General features: G+C 54.7%; 1 protein-coding gene and 1 long non-coding RNA gene across 3 annotated transcripts in view; one reads left to right on the top strand and one right to left on the bottom strand.

Moving 5' to 3' along the window:
• CERK (ceramide kinase) overlaps positions 1–18,591 on the bottom strand; it is a 37,576-nt gene that overhangs the window by 7,496 nt on the left and 11,489 nt on the right. For both annotated transcript variants that reach the window (XM_057508431.1, XM_057508430.1), the window contains exons 2-8: positions 14,859–14,972; positions 14,376–14,498; positions 11,196–11,321; positions 9,202–9,265; positions 7,264–7,409; positions 2,765–2,839; positions 1,740–1,892 (exon numbers count right to left, since the gene is read on the bottom strand). In XM_057508431.1, coding sequence (XP_057364414.1) covers positions 1,740–1,892; positions 2,765–2,839; positions 7,264–7,409; positions 9,202–9,265; positions 11,196–11,321; positions 14,376–14,498; positions 14,859–14,972 — 801 coding nt within the window. The remainder of the gene's footprint in view (positions 1–1,739; positions 1,893–2,764; positions 2,840–7,263; positions 7,410–9,201; positions 9,266–11,195; positions 11,322–14,375; positions 14,499–14,858; positions 14,973–18,591) is intronic.
• LOC118923161 (uncharacterized) lies at positions 4,840–16,409 on the top strand. The gene is made up of 4 exons (XR_005029087.2): positions 4,840–4,937; positions 8,709–8,840; positions 15,471–15,555; positions 16,291–16,409. It is a non-coding gene; the product is annotated as an uncharacterized LOC118923161 (long non-coding RNA).

Below are 18,591 nucleotides of genomic sequence, written 5' to 3'. Positions count from 1 at the left end.
CCCCTTGTGACCTTAGGGACATGGCCTGCCCATTCCAATGTGATTCTGCACATGGGGGGCTGTGGGGCTGGCACCTGTGAAGCCCCCGATGTCTGCTCCACTTTGAAGTTGGTGCATTAACAGGCAGACCCACCACGGCCACCTCTCTGCTCCTTCAAGGCTGTTGGCGATGTCCCCACACCCCCAGGCTTGGCCCCCAAGCTCACCCCCATTGCTAGCACCTTGGGAGAACCCGGGACGGACCAGGGCAGTGCTGCCACTAGGACTGTGGGCCCTCTGCATGCTGTGCTGTCTGCCATCCTACTGTCCCCAAGGCCGGGGCAAAGCCGCCCCGCAGAATGTGGGGAGCAGGGAACCATGCCTCGTCCTCAGTCTCAGTGGCCCACCCTCCTGAGCTGTGCTGGGCTGGCACTGCCATGGACGCTGCTGGTGTGATGATGCCGCCCCCCAGCTGGGGCCTCTCCCTGGGCACAGGCCCCACATGCAGTCCTGTCTGGTAACTGCAGGTGACAGGGACTCAGCCCAGTGCACATGCCCACTGGTGAGGAGCTGCCAGTCCACCGGGCATACTCCCCGATCCCCCGTGTGCTCACAGACCTGGACCTGCCTATTCGGCTCCTCCGGCCCCGCAGGTGCCTGGGGCTGGGATATGCCCAGCAACTACCTGTCCTGCTCAGTCGACTGCCCAGCCACCCCCTGGGGCCTGCCTTCCTCCACCCCTCCGCCTGCCACAGGGGACTGCAGCCTCTCCCCGGCCCCCTTGCAGACCCGTGCAGGGCGGGGAGGGGCAGCTGCTGCTCCTCCAGCCGCCACCCCCCACCAGCGTGGCCTCACCCACAGGTCCAGTGTCCCCATTTCTGTCTGTCCTCAGACGGACCACCTGTATGTCCTGCCAGCCCCTAAGATGCTACGTCTCCTTTATGTCACCCCCCACTCTGCCTCTAGACAGCTGGGCACCTCCTACCCCCAAGTGTTTACTCAGCACCTGAACCCCAACCCGAGTGTGGGGCACTGGTGGGGGGATGGGGATAGACAGACAGGAAGCACCCCTGCCTCAGCCTCGTCTTGGGGAGGATGCTGACTAATGGGGTGTGCTGAGGACTTGGGGGCTGCCCCTGGGGGTAGGTGGCTGGGCGTGCGGGCTCAGCATGGCACCAGTGCTTGACTGACATCCTTGTGGCTCTTCTAACATCCTCATTCCTTTTTCTAATTAAGGTTTAGTGTGCATATGACTTGGGCATTTCTTATGTCTTGATTTTAAAGCCACACTGTGGTTTACTAAGTAGGTCTCTTTAATGAGCAAAGCTCACTGAGTTACTCTCCTTTCTCTCCCAAGAGAAGAGTTTAGGTTTTAGTACTTGGAATTATCTTTCAGTTTAATTTAATTCAGATTTACCCAAAAGCAAGCTATCCAGTCAGTGACCAGACACATGACATCCACTAAACACAGCCAAGGAATCCGCCCAAGCAACACGAGCGCCAGATCCGTCCTACACCCGTTCAAACCTCCTGCGTACAACGGCTGATGGGATGCCGCGCACCGCCGTAAGCGTGCGACTGCCGCTTTTGTATGATCTGGAATCAACTTCCATTCCTTGTTCGCTCCAGCCCTGTGATCGGGTAAGGGGAGCGCTGGCTGGTGCTGCAGCCGCCACTTTGTAGGGGCCCCGCCTGGAATGCGGAGCCGATGAGGCGTGGACGTGGGCAGAGCCCTGGCTCAGGCACACTACGTGGCTCACCTGAGAAGTCGTACCGGATGAGGCCCATCCAGCGCTTGCTCTCACTGTCCTTGATGATGTCTCCGTAGAAACCATAGCCCAGCAGGGACACCGAGTACCGCAGCAGCGCGCCGTCGTGGTGGACCGAGGACACGTCCATGGGCAGCGAGTCCCCTGTGGGAGAGAAGCGTGTTGCCGCCAGGGGGCCCCGCTCTGCCCCACAGTGGCACCTGCACACGGATGGCTGAGGCACTCCTTGATCAAAATGTTAACTGGGCACAAGGCACTGGGTCCTCTGCTCTTGAGTCAATAACAAAATTTGACTCGAACTCTAAAACAGTCTTGGAAAGCTTTTGTGTAGGGACAGAACAGAGTGTGTCCGTGAAGCTAGCTAAATGGCACTACCGGAAAGGAGCATGCATTTGACCGTGAAGAAAAGGTCCCCGGCATTTTAAAATACAAGATCTTAAAAGGACTATTTGTGAACAGCATTTCTGTGGCTTGAGGTAACACAGGAAAGGTACCAGGCACAAGGGATGGGCAGGCGCCATATGCTTGTTTGCAGGGACCTTGACGGGTCTGGGCCACCCATCTTTCTGATCCTGACAAGTGGCCCAAGCAACTTCCTGCCCTCAGGACAAGCAGGGAGGGAGCGTGATCAGGACCTGGGAGGCTGGGGCGGGCAGCAGGGAGTCCACCTGGGCGAGCAGGGCGCAGACGATATGGGAGGTCCAGGACACAGTGTCGGCCTGGTTGGCATGGCGATGCTGTGGAGAGCAGGCCAAGTTACAGGGTCCCTGGGCGCCCCTCAGGACTCAACAAGAGACCCCGGAGGGTTTATGCTTTTGAAGAATCCCTGCAGTGGCCGGTGACCATGGCTGACAGCATGAGATCGAAATGCCAGGGAAGCCACAGAAGACACGGAGCCCCGCAGGCAGAGGGCTGTGGGGGCTCAGGGTGATCGGTCACCCTGCACGTTCTTGGAGAGGTTAACACGCGTCCCCACGCACAGATGCTCAGAGTCAGTGGCCGAGAGAGGCACCTACCCACGATAATGTGCAAAGCTGAGGTTTCCGCATCATTTGTGCCAACCGTTGAAAAACACACACAGTCTGTTGACCCTACAAAAGGAAAAAGAAGATCCTTAATATCATTATAATAATTTAGAATTAGAGTAGGCTTCCAATTAAGTGTGGGGCACACTCTTCCTTTTCTTCCATGGCCCTGGAGTAAATGAGGAATAAATACAGTTTACCTACAAATGAAAATTGGAAGTACTGAGGCTGACCCACCAGAAGCGCTGAGCCTGAGCCTGCAGACCGCTCCGAGCCCTTCCTGGGGAGTGGTGGTCAGCGGTGCTGCATGGTGTGTGCCCCTCGCTCCCAGCTGCCATGAAGCTGGCCCGGGGCCCCGGAGCACAAGAGCAGGAGGAGCCTGCACGGAGGCGTGGCCAGTGGGAAAGTGCGTGCCAGGCAAGCACAGCTTGGTAAGCTCAAATACGAAGCTGACGCGCCAGGCTGGACCTGCTCTGAAGCCCGGCAAGCTTGGCGAGCACGTGCCTGACCAAGACCAGGGCTCAGGCTCCTGGTGGCGGCTGCTTATCTGTTCATTGGGGTGACTGTGTCCTCAGAGCACCCAGCTGGTGCCTGGATCCCAAGGACGTGGCAGTGATGCTATGTGCCTTCCCTGGGTCCCTCCTGGTTCTAACTGGGTAACACCCAGTTGCTGTTCTCACCCTGGGTGGCCAGAGAGTCTCCTGGGGTGCTTGTTTATAACAGAGATTCTGCCTGGGTAGGTCTGGGATGGGCTAAGCATTCTAAATTTTATTTAGATCTGCTGAATAGTTGGAACCCTAGCCTAGATTTCCAAAGAATAAGCTGTGTGGTGGCATCCGCAAGCACAGTATTGGCAGACACCAGCCCAGCCCGGGCCCCGCCAGGGAACACCGCCGTGCTGACAGGCAGCCGCCCCAGCCGGGCAGGGCGCTTGGCCTCAGGCCCAGGGCCATTCACAAGCCTCCATCCTAGTGACGCCAGAGGAAGCCGAGAGCCCACGGTTCCTGACAGGCGGGTCGGCTGCGAGTTCCCCGTGTCCTCGGAGTGACAGATCCGAGCGGGAGGCTCTTGAATATTTAATCCAAGCTGAGGTATGGCTACTCATGGTTGGTAACTTACAGAAACATCCACCCACCCCCACACAAACATATTTTTTAACATATTTTTGTTGTTGTTGTTAATCTTAACCTAAAAACTTGAGTGACATCTCATTTTAAATAAGCCAAAAGTAAAAATTTCTAGATGAAAATTTAAGATTATAGGAGTGACTAATTCTTAAAATGTCATTACTGTATCTAAGAAAAACTATGTGGTTTCAGATGGTCCCATGCCCTCATCTTCCTACTAAGGGTACCATATAATAAATATGAACTTCTGGGAGAACAAATGCCACAGGAGCCCTCTCACCGTGCCCCCAAGGCAGAGTCCCTCATACTCCCAGAACCTCCCAGAATTTCTGCAGAGCCCACTTGGTCTCCTCGTGTGCCTAATACCTTGTTTACTTTCTTCACAGACTCGCCTGTAGGACAAACACCGGGCAGAGATCCAGCCTCGCCTGCATCTAGTCAGATGTAATGGGTACCTGCAAGAATACTGGGGCCCCCGCGCCCCCCACTTCCACCTGCACCCACCCACCTGCACCCACCCTCCTGGACTAGCTCACCCAGACACAGGGCTCTGTGCCCTGCCCTGCAGGCCACCCTGAGTGCCCCCACCACCCCGGCTCCGCTCCCTCCCTAACTTCCTGTGGCCTCGCCCTGGCCTCCCTGCCTTGATCACCCCTGGCCCCCACGGCGAAGCCGGTCTGCACTGGGGCCCAGGAGAGCGAGGGAGTGAACTGCCAGGCTCCAGGGCACCTCGGGGTGATTCCCTGTGAATTTGGTTAAAGGGGCGAGTCTGGCAGCTGGAGTCGTGGAGCCCACTCACGTCTGGAACCTCAGTCATCCCCCGACACCATTTCTTCCTTGTTTAACTTTGAGTCTGCTTTTAACAGCTCTTGGCCCTCTTGGCGACAACCTAACTGCCCAGTTATTTCTTCAGATATCTGCCCTGAAGACTAACCGAGAGGAAGCCCCGCTGGAACCCTGAGGTCCGCGTTGTAGCAGGCATCGGGACTCGGCTCTGTCATCAACTGCTCGGGAGCCTCCTGACGCCCCAGGCCCAGGTACGTGCCCCAGCTCCCAGAGCCCCGTGCAGCCCTGACCCCAGCCACAGCCTACAGCACCCCTGAGCGTGCATGCCTCCAGCCGGGGAGCCACGGGGCCAGGACCGAGCAGGTTCTGCCTCTATGGTTGGGCGGACTGCTGTCTGCCATGTCCTGTGCAAGACACAGGCTTCCTGAGAACTAAGCAGGGGCTGCGCGCTGCAGTGCCTGGGCAGAACTGTGCTGGATCCTAATTCCATCCACTTTCCTTTGCTCAAAGCCTGGGCTTATGAACGAGCGTGTGTGCACCATGCCCTGGGAATGCCAGCCCACTGGACAGCCTTGCACACGGAGGCAGGACTGCTTAGCTGACCCACAGCAGTCAGTCTTCAGTGACAGCACGGGCTCTGCTAGGCATCTTGTCAGAGAAGCCAGGTAACTGTTTCCCTACTTAAGTATCTGAATCTGGACTGGACTCCTATTTTTTGCAGAGTTTAACTCCCCTCCTAGCACACACTTCCACCAACACGGAACCACCCCCAACACACTTCCACTTGGGAAAGGGGTGGAGAGGCCTCGGGGAGGTGGAGCAGACAGAGTCCGGTGCCAGCCCACCCTCGGCCTGTGTGAGCCCTTCAGCACGTCTGCCCTGAGCCAGCTTCAGACGGACAGCCACAGTTGACGGCACCCACATGGCAGCCAGAGCCCTGCGAGGCCTAGCCTGCGGCGGGTGCTGGATGATGGCAGCTGTGCCACCCTGCCCACCTGCTACCTGGTCATCTCACACGACGAGAAGCCACCTGGTGATCGCTACGGACCTACTTCATCAAAGAAAGAAAGTCTGTGCCATAAGCAAGTAAAAGGAAGCAAAATTCAAAACCCAGAACTTTCTATAGACTTTGGGCCGGACGGTGACTTCATGCAAGCTTACAGAACCATAGCTCCACCTCCTCTCATGAGGCCCTGCTTCTCTGGGGACGTGGCGAGACGTGGCTCAGACGTCCCCTCCTTGAGCGCTGCCATGCAGCCCTTCCACTGGGGAAAGCTCAGGGCCAGTCTGCGCTGGTCACGGCTCCTGCGGGGGGCCAGCTGCCCCCACGTCCCTCCTGGCATGGTTGCAGGGTCTGTACACCTGCCAGCCCACCAAGGACCACCTAGTCTCTGCTCAGGGCACTCCAGCTCCCATGAGGCCGGCACACCACACACACGGCCTCCCCGAGGCTCTGGTCTCAGTGCAGACCTAAGAGCCGGCTGTAGAGGCCACACGCTGCTGGTTCCCGTGGACCCCTAGGCCCAGGGCGCACATGGCCAGCCTGGCCAGTTCTCTGCCCTGTGAGGCAGGCGCGGCCCCTCAGCGCTCCCGACGCGTGGGGGCCACACGGGCTCTTCTGAAGTTAACTTCCCATCTTCACTAGGGTTTTCAGCACTAGGGCTGCCACCATCAGAAATGGTGACAGAAGGCGAGCTTCTTGTAAACAGGCTAAGAACCATAAAGGGAAGACAGACTTCCAGTAGGAAGCTTGCACGGTCCGGGCTACACCGTGACACAGTCAAAGGGCAAAAGCGTGATTCAGAAAAATGTTGAAGGACATGTAACTAACCAAGGGCAGATACACTTACTATACAAACCACCACAGTCACTTAGAAGAAGACAAAAAAGACAAAAAGCCCATCCTGAGCGTGGGCAGAGTGGCCCCTGAGCCGTCATGGCCCACGCCCTTCCGGTGACCTCGTGGCCTCGCTCCAGGGCCTCACATCTTTATCCATAAAACGGGGCAGTTACAGCATTTACTTCACAGAGCATCTGAGAACAAAATGACATGATGCGTATGGAGGAATGTTTGCCAGGGCCCGGCCCGGGCCAACCTGCAGTGACTGCAGCCAGGGCCCAGACATGCAGGCGCGGCCACCCCGTCCCTGCTGGATGTCCACAAAGCCTCGGGCCAGCAGCATGCAGACCTCGCCCGTCAGCTTCACGCTCAGTCTTCAGAGAACGTGGTGCTTCTGGGAAGGATGCAGCCCGGCTGCCCACAGGGCACAGGCCCTGGGCCCTGCCCTGCCTCCAGCGCCCAGCTCCCTGGCTCCCACCCCCATGGCGAGCGTAGGACACTCCCCGCTGCTGGACTCCCCGTGCCTCGGGGAAAGCCGGCCATCGGGGCGGTGGGACAGGATTCCCTACAACACAGCGGAGCCATAAACCGCCGCCCAGAAGGAGCCAGCTGTGTGGGGACAAATTCATGAGTCAGGTGAAGGGGCCCCTGGAGGGAGCCTAGCACGCGGCCCCCAGCGCCGGCTGCCCCAGGGATAGAGCCCGAGCTGTGTGGTGTGGGCCACGCGGCCCCCCTACCCGCAGGAATGATGCCGATCCTCAGCGGGCTGGCCACCAGAGCCGCCCGGGGCTGGCTGGGGTCCACGCCGGCGAGCCTCTGTGTCCTGCCAATCAGGCCGTGCAGGACCTCGCTGAACATGCCGTCCCCACCGACACACACAACCCTGCGGGAGGAATGGGGACACGTGAGGACCCTGGCCACCACCCTGGGCGCCAACCCCCACACCCGCTGCACTCCTGGGGGCCGGGCAGTGTCCCCACCCTGGCGCAGCCGCCCTTCCGCGTCACTCAGTCCCTCGGCCAGCTCTCCCTAGCCCCTCCATCAGCATCCCGGCCCTGCCGGGAGGTCCCTCCAGGCTTGTCATGGCCGCAGGAGGCAGGGCTCCTGGGGGCGTGAGGGCAGGGCGCCGACTGAGCCCCAGGTTCCCTCAGACTCCGCTCGTGGGAGAGAATGCCACTTCTTCCAGGCCCACAGCTGGGTCCCTCCCTTCAGGCCAAGACACCAATAATAAACACACAAGCAAAATCCAAACAGGCCCCCTCCCCACTCCAGCCTCCTCAACCAAGGCCTCCACAAACTCGACCCCTGTGGCAGGCAACCAGGCTCTTGGCCACCCCCTCGAACCTCGCCTCCCGTCTCGGTCAGGGACCTGCTCTGCTGCCCTGGGAGCCGGTCTCCTGCCCTGGGCCCACCTGTCCTGGGGAGACGGCCCATCCCGTGTGGCTCTTAAACCTCAAGTCTACCTCGCAGAGCCTCTCTGCCAGGCACTGCCTGCACTGCCCCGTGTCCTGGGGCACACTCACCCCATGAGACATTTAGCTTTTTACCTCTGTGCCTTCTCAGCAGCCCTGAGACAAGGCACAGTGACTGTCACAACTGGGAGACCCTGCACAGAGGTGCACCGATGTCCCCAGACAGGCTGCTGTCAAGGCGCAGGGCAGGTCAGACCCTGGCAGTGCAGCCCTCACAGCATGCTGGCTGACCTGGGAGGGCCCGTGCCCTCTGCATGTGCCCTTGGCCACTGTCCAGGCAGCTCCTGCCTGAATCCTGTAACTGCCTTCAGTGCTCCTGGGTCCAAGCCCATCTCACTGCTCCTCACTGTGCGGCTTTTCCAAAATGCCTGATCCCACAGCACCTGTGCCTATGAGTGATCCGTGGGCCTTACCACCCTCGGAGTCAGGCCACCTTATCCCAGGCCTTGTCTCTATTCTCTGAGCACCTGCCACGTGCCAGGTCCAGCTGTGCACAAGGCAGAGGATGCTGGCTCCCTAGGAGCTGACGCTCCAGCAGAGAGAGACAGGACACAGCACATCACAGCAGAGGCGGGCTGGGCAGGCACAACACCCCCGCTGCGGTGCTGCAGCCAGAATGTGCAACCAGGGTCTGAGCTGCAGGAAATAGAGGACACAGACCCACACCCGGGGGCCTGCTGCATAATGACCAGTCTGCACCCTCCACACAGCCACAGGGAAGGCAGAGGAGCGGCTGGACAAGCAGGAGAGGGAAGCAGTGAGCGTGCAGGTGAAGCGCATCGGGGTTTCCTCCTGCCATCGGGAACTAGCAACTGGCAGAGGCTGAGAAAGGACAGAAGCAGGTAACAGCACCATATCAGCATTAATTTCCTGGTTTTGATCGTTGTCTTTTGGTTCTGACAGAGATTAGCCTTGTTTTTAGGAAATAAACACTGGAATATTTAGAGAAAAAAGGTGATTATGTCTATAACATACTTTCAAAATGATTCAGAAACACTAATCTGTGTACGTAGGCAGAAGACTGAAAAGGAAAGCACAAAACTAAGCAGAAGAATGGGTGGCTCTCAACTTTTCTACAATATGCACATTTACTTCACAATTAGGAAAAAAGCTAAGGAAAGGGGGTGAGCAAAACTAAGACAGCTGAGTACAACCCACTTAGAATTTACTATTCATTCCTCAAGGTGAAAGGGGCTTACCCACCCATCATACTTGTCTGTGTTGATCTCATACATGATGTCCTTGGCATGATTAGCACGTTCAGTAACTACAGGGAAAATAATATCAGTTAGATTCAATCTATGGCTCCCATTTTTAAAAAAAAGGCTTAACCCAATGAGATATCACCTCAAACCAGTAAGGATGGCCACCATCCAAAAGACAAACAACAACAAATGCTGGTGAGGATGAGGAGAAAGGGGAACCCTCCTACACTACTGGTGGGAATGTAAATTAGTTCAACCATTGTGGAAAGCAGTATGGAGGGTCCTCAAAAAACTAAAAATAGACATACCATTTGACCCAGGAATTCCACTTCTAGGAATTTACCCTAAGAATGCAGCAGCCCAGTTTGAAAAAGACAGATGCACCCCTATGTTTATCGCAGCACTATTTACAATAGCCAAGAAATGGAAACAACCTAAGTGTCCATCAGTAGATGAATGTATAAAGAAGAAGTGGTACATATACACAACGGAATATTACGCAGCCATAAGAAGAAAACAAATCCTACCATTTGCAACAACATGGATGGAGCTAGAGGGTATTATGCTCAGTGAAATAAGCCAGGCGGAGAAAGACAAATACCACATGATTTCACTCATATGTGGAGCATAAGAACAAAGAAAAAACTGAAGGAGCAAAACAGCAGCAGACTCACAGAACCCAAGAATGGACTAACAGTTACCAAAGGGAAAGGGACTGGGAAGGATGGGTGGGAAGGGAGAGATAAGGGTGGGGAAAAAGAAAGGGGGCCTTACGATTAGGATGTATAATGTGGGGGGGGGCACAGGGAGGGCTGCGCAACACAGAGAAGACAAGTAGTAATTTTACAGCATCTTACTATGCTGATGGACAGTGACTGTGAAGGGGTATGTGGGGGGGACTTGGTGATGGGGGGAGCCTAGTAAACATAATGTTCTTCATGTAATTGTAGATTAATGATAACAAACAAAAAAAGGCTTAACCACTCTTTTAAAATGAGGGCCTATACAATCTTTTAGGGGGATTTCCTATAAGAAATCCCTTCTTAGTCCGGCCTAAATCCCTAGATGTGAGGTGTGGAGCAGACCTCAATGGAACACCTCTCAGAACCCAAGGGGCTGGGTAAGATCCCAAGACATTCTTGGTCTTTGATCGCCAACACATAACTTTTTTTTAAAGAGACTACATCTTCTGTTTCTTAGTTTTTCATTATCCAAGTTATTTTGAAAACTTCAGAATATACCAAATGTGAAAAAAAGAAATGTTAGTCCATGGTCTGCATACTCAATGTAAAAAACACAAACTACTGCAATTCCGTTGTACATACTTGATATCCATTTTCTCATCATTTCATTACAATCACTGTATCATTAAAAATTCACAATGTTATCTTCACATTTCCTATCACGGGCATTAAAGTTGTTTCTAGTGCTTTGTTATAAGGTGGGGCAGTGGACATCTGTGGACGTTGCTTTCTGTGTATATCTGACAGTTTTCCTAAGGAGGACTTGGAAAACGGGAATACTGTGCAAAAACCCTCATTTTTAGGCCCTTGATCTGCCTGCCAGTGGGTCTTGAGCAAGTTTACTTGAGACGCTGAGAGTGCTGACAGGGAGAGAACCCCCATCTCCCCACACATCCCCACTCCGAGGACTTGCCCTGAACAGGGCAAAGCAAATGTGCTGCACTGTTTCTTTAAATATCACTAACTGCTGAAATTATTTCTAAGCCTTCAAAACTGCTTGTATCTCTTCTTGCAAGAATTTTCTGTCCATCACCTGTCCTCTTATCATCTTAGTGTTCTTGAGTGTTTTACAGGGCGAGACTTGGCTAGAAAAGTCTGCATTTTTAATTTTGTATTTCCTCATTCTGATATATATTTTAAAATGTGTTTGTTTAAAATAATCTTATAGGATAAACACCTTTGCTAATGACCTTATTCAAATCATTCTCAAATTCACCTCCACATATTTAACAGCGATTGTATAGCTTACCGATCACTTCCGTGGTGACGGAGGCCAGCGTGAACAACGGCGCCACCTTTCTCTCATATATCCGCTTGCCGTGTCCCTTCCCTCCGAACGGATTGATGAACACCAGTAAGTGCTTCGGTCTAGAGGCTGCAAAACATCAACAACAATATGTCACAACGACTGTAACAAGGAGTCGAAAGGAGGAACTGTTACCAGACAGAATCAAGTCACACTGGTTTCAGAATTCTGCTTAGCACTACCTGATGAAGAGTATTTGTAAGTTAAAGAACAGCACCCAAGGCCTCCTAACATGCAGACAGGGAAGAGTGACCTCCTGTCAGGATGACGAGGTGCCGGGCACACCTGCCAGATGTTAGGGAAGCCCGGGGAGTTCAGAACTCTGGCGGAGAAAGACACCGTCTTCTGATGGAGAATCCAAAAGATGTAAATCCCGGGCAGTGCTTTCTGCGAAGGGAATGAGTTTGCAGAGAACGAGAAGAGTGAAACAGATGCACAGAGAAGGGCATTAGGAGAGAAGGACGGGCGGACAGGCACAGAGAGAGCTTGACGTGCAGGGGGACAGACAGAGGTAAAGACAGCAGGGACATCAGCCCGCTCCCCAGCCCTCCCAGAGACCCCCTCAGCCCTGCAGCTGGGTCTCCTGAGTCACCCCCATTTTCTTATAATGACCTCCACATTTCTGTTTGGGTTAGTTCAAGTACATTCTGATACTTTAAAAAATATTAATTTTAACTAACAAATCAATAAAAATAGCAAGAAGGTAAGGTATATACCCAAGAAAACTGAAAACCCAAGTCCACCAAAATCCTGTATATGAATGTTCATGGCACTGCTACTCACAACAGCCGAGAAGGTGGGCGTGCCCACAGCCCAGCTGGTGGCTGACGCACACACTGTGGTCTGGCTGTACGGTGGCGTACCACTCGGCAATACAACGGAGCAAACTACTGATAGGCTCACCAACACGTGTCACTCTGAAAACCATTATGCTCGGAACCTGTGGCTTTACACAGAGGAGCTCCTATGCCATGATCCCTTCGTGTGGACTTCCAGGGCAGCCAAAACTAATATGTGGCAAAGTGACCAATAACGTCAGACTGGTGGCTGTCACTGTAGCAACTGGGAAGGATCCTGGGAACACTTCTGGGGTGATGTGAGTGTGACAGGGGTCTGGGCTGCACAGGAATAGGTGTGTTTCAAACCTCACTGGTGTAAACAGGATTCGTCCACTTCGCTCTATGTGAATCCTACCTTGGAACTGTAAACAAACAGTATGTCCAGCTAAGGATGTGCACACTTAAGTGTGTAAAGGCGAAGTGCCCGGATGGCTGCCCCTACTTTGAAACACAGCAAAAAAATACCTTAACTGATAGATGGATAGACACTGACAAACCTAAGGTAGGCAGATGCTAACAAGAGTAGAATCCCAGGTGGTGGGCATGTTAACTGTGCAGTTCTCTCAGTTTTTCTGTACATTGGAAAATCTTTGTAATGAAGTACCGGGGGAAATACACAAGAGAGAAAATCATCCAAAAGTTGGTTCTTGGAGAAGATTCGTAAAACTGAGGAATCCCTAATAAAACTGATAAAGAAAAAGGGAGAAAACATAATTATCAATATCAGGAATGAGAAAGGGGACATCATCCCAGAATCTACAAATAATACAAGGAAAGTGAAAGGCTTTATAAATAAATTTATGCCAATAAATTTGTAAATTTGGATGAAATAGACAAATTTCTCAAAAAATACAGTTTGCCAAAGCTGACAGAAGAAACAGAAAAACTGAACAGTCTGATAGCTAATAAAGAAACTGATGACATTAATAAAAACCTTCACACCAGAAAACTCAGGCTGGATGGTCTCACCAACAGACGCTTCCAAATATTTACGGAAAAAAGTAGCCCCAGTGTTACACAAACTCTTCCACAGAAAAGGAGGTGGCACTTCCCAGCCCCGCATGTGGCCACCTACGCCACATAGCACAGTGTGGATCAACTCCACAAAAATGACGTGAGCCACAGAGCCAGCCACAAGAGCTTGTGCTGTGTGACCCGATTCAGGCGAAGGACAAAGTGAACACAGTTGTTCGTAAGTCAGGTGGTTGTCCCTCGGGGAGCAGTGATGTGGGGCCACGGCCCCAAGCGGCTGGCGGTACTCCGTGCCCAGACTTGGATGCTGGCCGCACGAGTGTGCTCAGTGTGGGGGCTCCCGAGCTGCGCCCTCGGGATCGGGCACTGCTCTGTGTCTCTTATGCTTCAGTTAAGCATTAAAATCGATAACATGGCTGAAAAGTACAGAGCAGCTGAAAAACAGAGTCTATAATATTTTTAGATGCAAGTAGACTGTAGCAAATGTACAACTGTGTGGATTTTCCTGTGAGTTGCACGGAGAACAAATCACCATTATCCAGAGGGAAGCAGGTTCAAAGGACTTCCTCTTGGACTCAGAACCTACAGAATCAGCCTGGATCTAAGGACTCAACGTCTCATGAAAAGGCCAGAGGGCAGGAGGGAAGGTGGGGAGAAATGGGGAAATGGGGGGGGGGGGGGAGGCAGGGGAAGCTGAGGCAGTGTTCTCAACAGAGTAGTGCCAAGTCCAGAAAGACATCAGAAGACAGCTCAAGGGGCCTGAGATGGGAGGAAGGGTAGGACGCACCCGGCGGGGGCAGGCGAGGAACCCCGCAACGCACAGCGTCCGGGGCGACGCGCAGCAGGCCATGCCCCGCTGCCCAGGTGCCAGCCAGGACCTGTGCCCCTCCTTCGGGCCGCGACGGCCTCGGAGGCTGGCATGTGGGAAGCACCTTCTTCCAATAACTATGAATCACTTTTTGTATCTGGATGCCAAATTAATTTAAAAAGATACAAAACCAACTAAACATGGGCTGACCCTATTCCAGGGCTGAGGCCTGCGCGGAGTTGACAAGACCGTGCATTGAGGCTATAACCAAACAACACAGACAAGGCCGCACCACAAAGTGAGTGGACACCTGAGACGTCTGAGTGTGCCAGCCCAGCTCCTGCTACGTGTGCCAGCCCTTGCACGTGTAAACCTGGAAAGGTCACAGTGCTTTACCATTCCCCTTGGTGTAGGGGGCTGCGGGAAAGGAGACAGTGGGGCGATGCAGGGCAGCATGAGGGCCCCCAGCCGCCCGCCTTTCTCTAAGTATAAAATGCAACATACTCAGCTTCTCAAGCAGCTCCCGGAGGGTCTGCAGCCACAGGTGGCACAGCGGCACGTCGGCGCACCAGAAAGTCACCTGCGCCCACTTCCAGCGGTGCCGGCGGGCTCTCTTCACGCAGTGCACTGGGCGGAGACAGGCAGCTCATTAGTCTCAGGCTCGTGTGGGAGCAGGTCGCGCCCTCCCCGCGCGCAGCCCCGGGGCCTGACCCACGTGTCCCCACCATGCACTTTTATGTTAGAAAAAACATCCTATTTCTCAGTTGCTTTAACCCATGTAAAAAAAATAAACAAAAGGAGAAAAAAAGATCACTAAAACCTAAACATTAACTAAAGTAGCTCTTGGAAAAAAATGCTATGAGGCCATTTCCCTAAAGATAAACTGAGGCGACATGGAGTCTGTCCAGCAGGCGGCTAAGAGGCTGCCTTTCGTGTGACCCACGCGCCTCAGTGAAGAGCTGTAGGAAGACGTCTAGGCTCCATTACCTGTGAAAGCGCAAGGCTTTTCCATTTTCTGCCATTTTCCGCTCGTGTAGTGTTTCCTGTTAACATCTGTTTCCTCAACTGTGATAATCTCAGAAATGGGCACAGAGCAGGTATCTGTACAAAGAGCACATTTTGTCAAATGACTTTCAGAAACGCATGAATACAAGAAATCCAATCCCAAAGTACACTTCAATATTCCCGTTAGAAATCGAGAAGGAAAGGTACATGCAGGTTTTTAAATTCAGACCTAAGTAAGTCTGGGAGACACAGTGTTACCCGAAGATGGGTCACCGAGTGCAGGCCTGCGACTTTCCAGATGATTTGCTTGGCTGACTCTTCCGGGCCAGCTACTGTGCTAAGTTGTGGCCAATGTTTAAGACAGTGTCTGTCCTTCGCCTGGTTCAGTGCCTGGCTCAGAAATCCAAGTGGGAAAAAGGCACCCAGTAGGACCCAGGGACGCCCAGACCCAGAACGACTGAGTGTGTCTGGGAGAGTCAGGGCCAGGCCAAGGCAGAGGTGGCAAGGGCCCACACAGGTCCAGGTGGACGCTGCAGGGGAAGCGGGAGACTCGGATGGGCCTGGGGGATGGTGACACCAGTCATTCTCTACTAGGGAACCAGGACGAGGCTGACCCCACCGTGCCGCCCAGGGCCTGTTTGGAGGACGGCTGTAACGATGGGCTTGCAGAAGCCTCCAGGTAAGACATCCAGGTAAAGCTGTGGGAGGTTTGAGATGGCGGGTGGCGATAGAAACCGTGGGCCTGGGAAGCAAAGAAAACTGGAGATAACCAGCCTCCAGTCTGAACAGGCCATGTTCCAGAAGCTTATCTGTGCCCTGCTGTTGGGCATTATGACCTGTTTTTACATAGAAGAACATTATAATTTGTGGTTAGGTCCTAGGTTGGCTATAAAACCTGTAATATAGCCCAAGAACTACTTTTTTGTAACAGCTAAATTTAAAAAATGTTGCAGGTGCAGGGGGCAGCCTGGCTACCACGCCCCCTCGGGCCTGCCCGTGCCAGGTCTTGGACGGGCTGCCCTTGCCCCACAGCTGCCTCCCCGCAGCCCCCGGCCCTGATGTGGTCCTGGCACTCAGCCCCCTGACCACACATCTCCCCCAGAACGGGCGGATGGCGGAGTCCACGGGCAGGGCCTGGCTCCAGCGACCCCTTGGGCGGGGACCCCTCGCTGATGAGCAGCTTGTGCCTGAGCCTCCTGGATTGGGAGTGAGCTGCAAGTTCCACCTCAGCCCCACTGGGTGACCACTGCCAACTACGAGTGTGCTGAGAGGAAACTGTGGGGCTGCGTGCACCCTAGGGTAGGAGTGACACGGCTCAGCGTTCAAATGAACAACTGCCTCACTGGAGGAACCGTGGTGGGTGGACAGGCGCCTTCATGCCATTCAGTTAGTAAGAGCTGCAGATGCCTCACAGGACAGCCGGCTCACGAGAGGCTGCAGACGGTCATTCTGATCTTGCTGATGCAACTTGGCCGACCCCAGGAACCCGAGAGGGTGGCGTGGCTGGCCAAGCACTGTGCACCAGTGCCCGCCAGCGCCCAGCCCAGCATCCCTGCACTGTCGGTCCCACCAGCCCACTATGTCTCCCGCGGCAATGACAGGGCTAGGCCTCAGACTCCACGACCTTTGCTGGCCCAGCGCTCCGTGATCCCCAGGCACCCAGTGGGCACCCACTGCTCTCCTGGCACAGACACAGCCCGGCCTCCCAGGACTTCCCCCTGACGACCACCGGAAGGAACGCAGTACAGGCATCAGCGTGGCCAGCACGGACCAGCAGCCCAGGCACCTTGTCCTCAGCCACAGCCCCAACGAGCAGGGGCAGCGGCTCTGCTGGTCAGCCCCACAGAAGGCACTGCCCCTTGCAACTCCATGCCCACCAAGCATCCCCGCTGTGGGGGGACGGCCCTCCGACTCCTGCTGTCACCACTGTGCTCCTTGGGCCAATGTCAGCCCTGTTGTGGGGGCAGCGGTGGCCAAGGCTCACGGGAGTCACCTGTCACTTTGTAAAGTGACGACCTGACACCCTGTCTTGAGCAGACTTCTGAGTGAGTACTCTTCTGGAAGAGAAAGGAAGGACAGACGGACTCTGAAGACGGCAGAACTCCCGGATGCTTCTCTGGACCAGGGCTGCTTGCCCCACACCACAGCACCTCTCCATGGCAGGACCATCCTGGGCACTGCGGGATTTGAGCATCACCCCTGGGCTCCACACACACGGCCGGTCAGTGGCCAGTGTCTCCTAGGGACAACGTTGCCGACTGAACCACGGCCTTAGGGACCAATGGGCTTGGCAACCCCTCCTTTAAACAGAAGACACAAGTACAAGCTTAGGCCAGTCTTGGGGCCCGGGGCTCCCCCACATCACCAGTCTCCAGGAGAGCCCTGCTCGAGCCACATGCATGTCCCATAGCTGCCTCACGCCCGGCCTTCTCAGTCTGGACCTCTCTCTCCTCCCCCACCCTCCTCCAGGAGCCTCGCCTCCTCCCTCACGTCCCTTCTCCTGGTGAAGCGGGCTCTGTCGGAGACGCAAGCATGAGCCTGGCAGGGCTCGGCCCAGATCCTTCCGTGCTCCCACGGCCCTGGGACCACGTTTAGACGCCCTGCTGCTCACGGTGCAGGTTAATCCAACACCCCCGGCTGGGGGCACAGCTGTTGGAGCAAGGCGCCCCCGCCCCGAGCCCCCAGCACTTGGCCCGCGGTGGGCTCTGATCCTCCGACTTTACGCTCACCTCGCCCCGGCACCCAGTGTCCCATGCCACAGATGTCCCGTAACACAGCCGGAATCATGAACGAGCACACGTGTTTGCAACAGAACCTGCAGGTTTTCAACCAAAGTTCAGCCAGATCGTAAACAGCCTCCCAGGAATGTCACGATCTCACTAGCACCGTTATAAACCTGTCCACTGTCCTGAATCACTAAGTGAATGGCTCTTGTTATTGGCGAGTCTTTAAAATCCTGAGATGAAGAAGGGTGTCCACCTAGGGTAACGATCGTCTCTCCAACAGCATCGCAGCAAAGTCTGCACCAGCGACAGCTGCGGCCGGTCCTCCTGTCCCGGCTCGGGGGGTCCCCACGGGTGTGGGGGGGTAGGGTAAGGCTGCCGGGCAGGCCAGGATCCCACCCAGACCACCGTGGTGCTTGAGGAGTCTCTGGGCTAAATTCACACCTAGCTCAGCTGAGTCTTCCCTTAAACCTTTCTAAATCATTTTAGGCACAAAATTTTTAGAATCCTTACACCCTAAACTATTTCAAGATGTACTTTCCTTTTGAAAGGTATTCAACTATCAGATATATCATGGCTTTAGGCTTGAATGCTTGGACCTCTGCCACTGACTTTATCAGCCCACCCAGGGACCCAAGGATGTCAGGGCAGACACCTGGAGGCCCGGCATCACCCACTGGGGCCCCAGAGAGGCTGCACACGGTCCCAGCGAGGGACAGATCACGGCATGCTCTTTCCGAAGGCCCAGGGATCTCTGTGCGCAGGACAAAGTGCACGTCCTGGCTTCACAGAGTGGGTTCCAAACTGCCATTCCATTTGCTTCCCACGGAAGAGGCTGGGCCAAGGTGTGTTACTGAAGGAGCAGCTGAGAAGTCAGGGGTTGCTGGGGCCAGTGAGCAAGGGGGGAAGCGTGGGAAGGCTTGGGAGGGGGGCCTGGCACCTGTCAACCCAGAAGCCTCTGCAGGTGCATGTGTGCACACACACACTCACAC

Source organism: Manis pentadactyla, chromosome 10 (genome assembly GCF_030020395.1).
Source record: "Manis pentadactyla isolate mManPen7 chromosome 10, mManPen7.hap1, whole genome shotgun sequence".
Taxonomy (NCBI): Eukaryota; Metazoa; Chordata; class Mammalia; order Pholidota; family Manidae; genus Manis; species Manis pentadactyla.
This window is presented reverse-complemented; position numbering and strand designations above follow the sequence as displayed.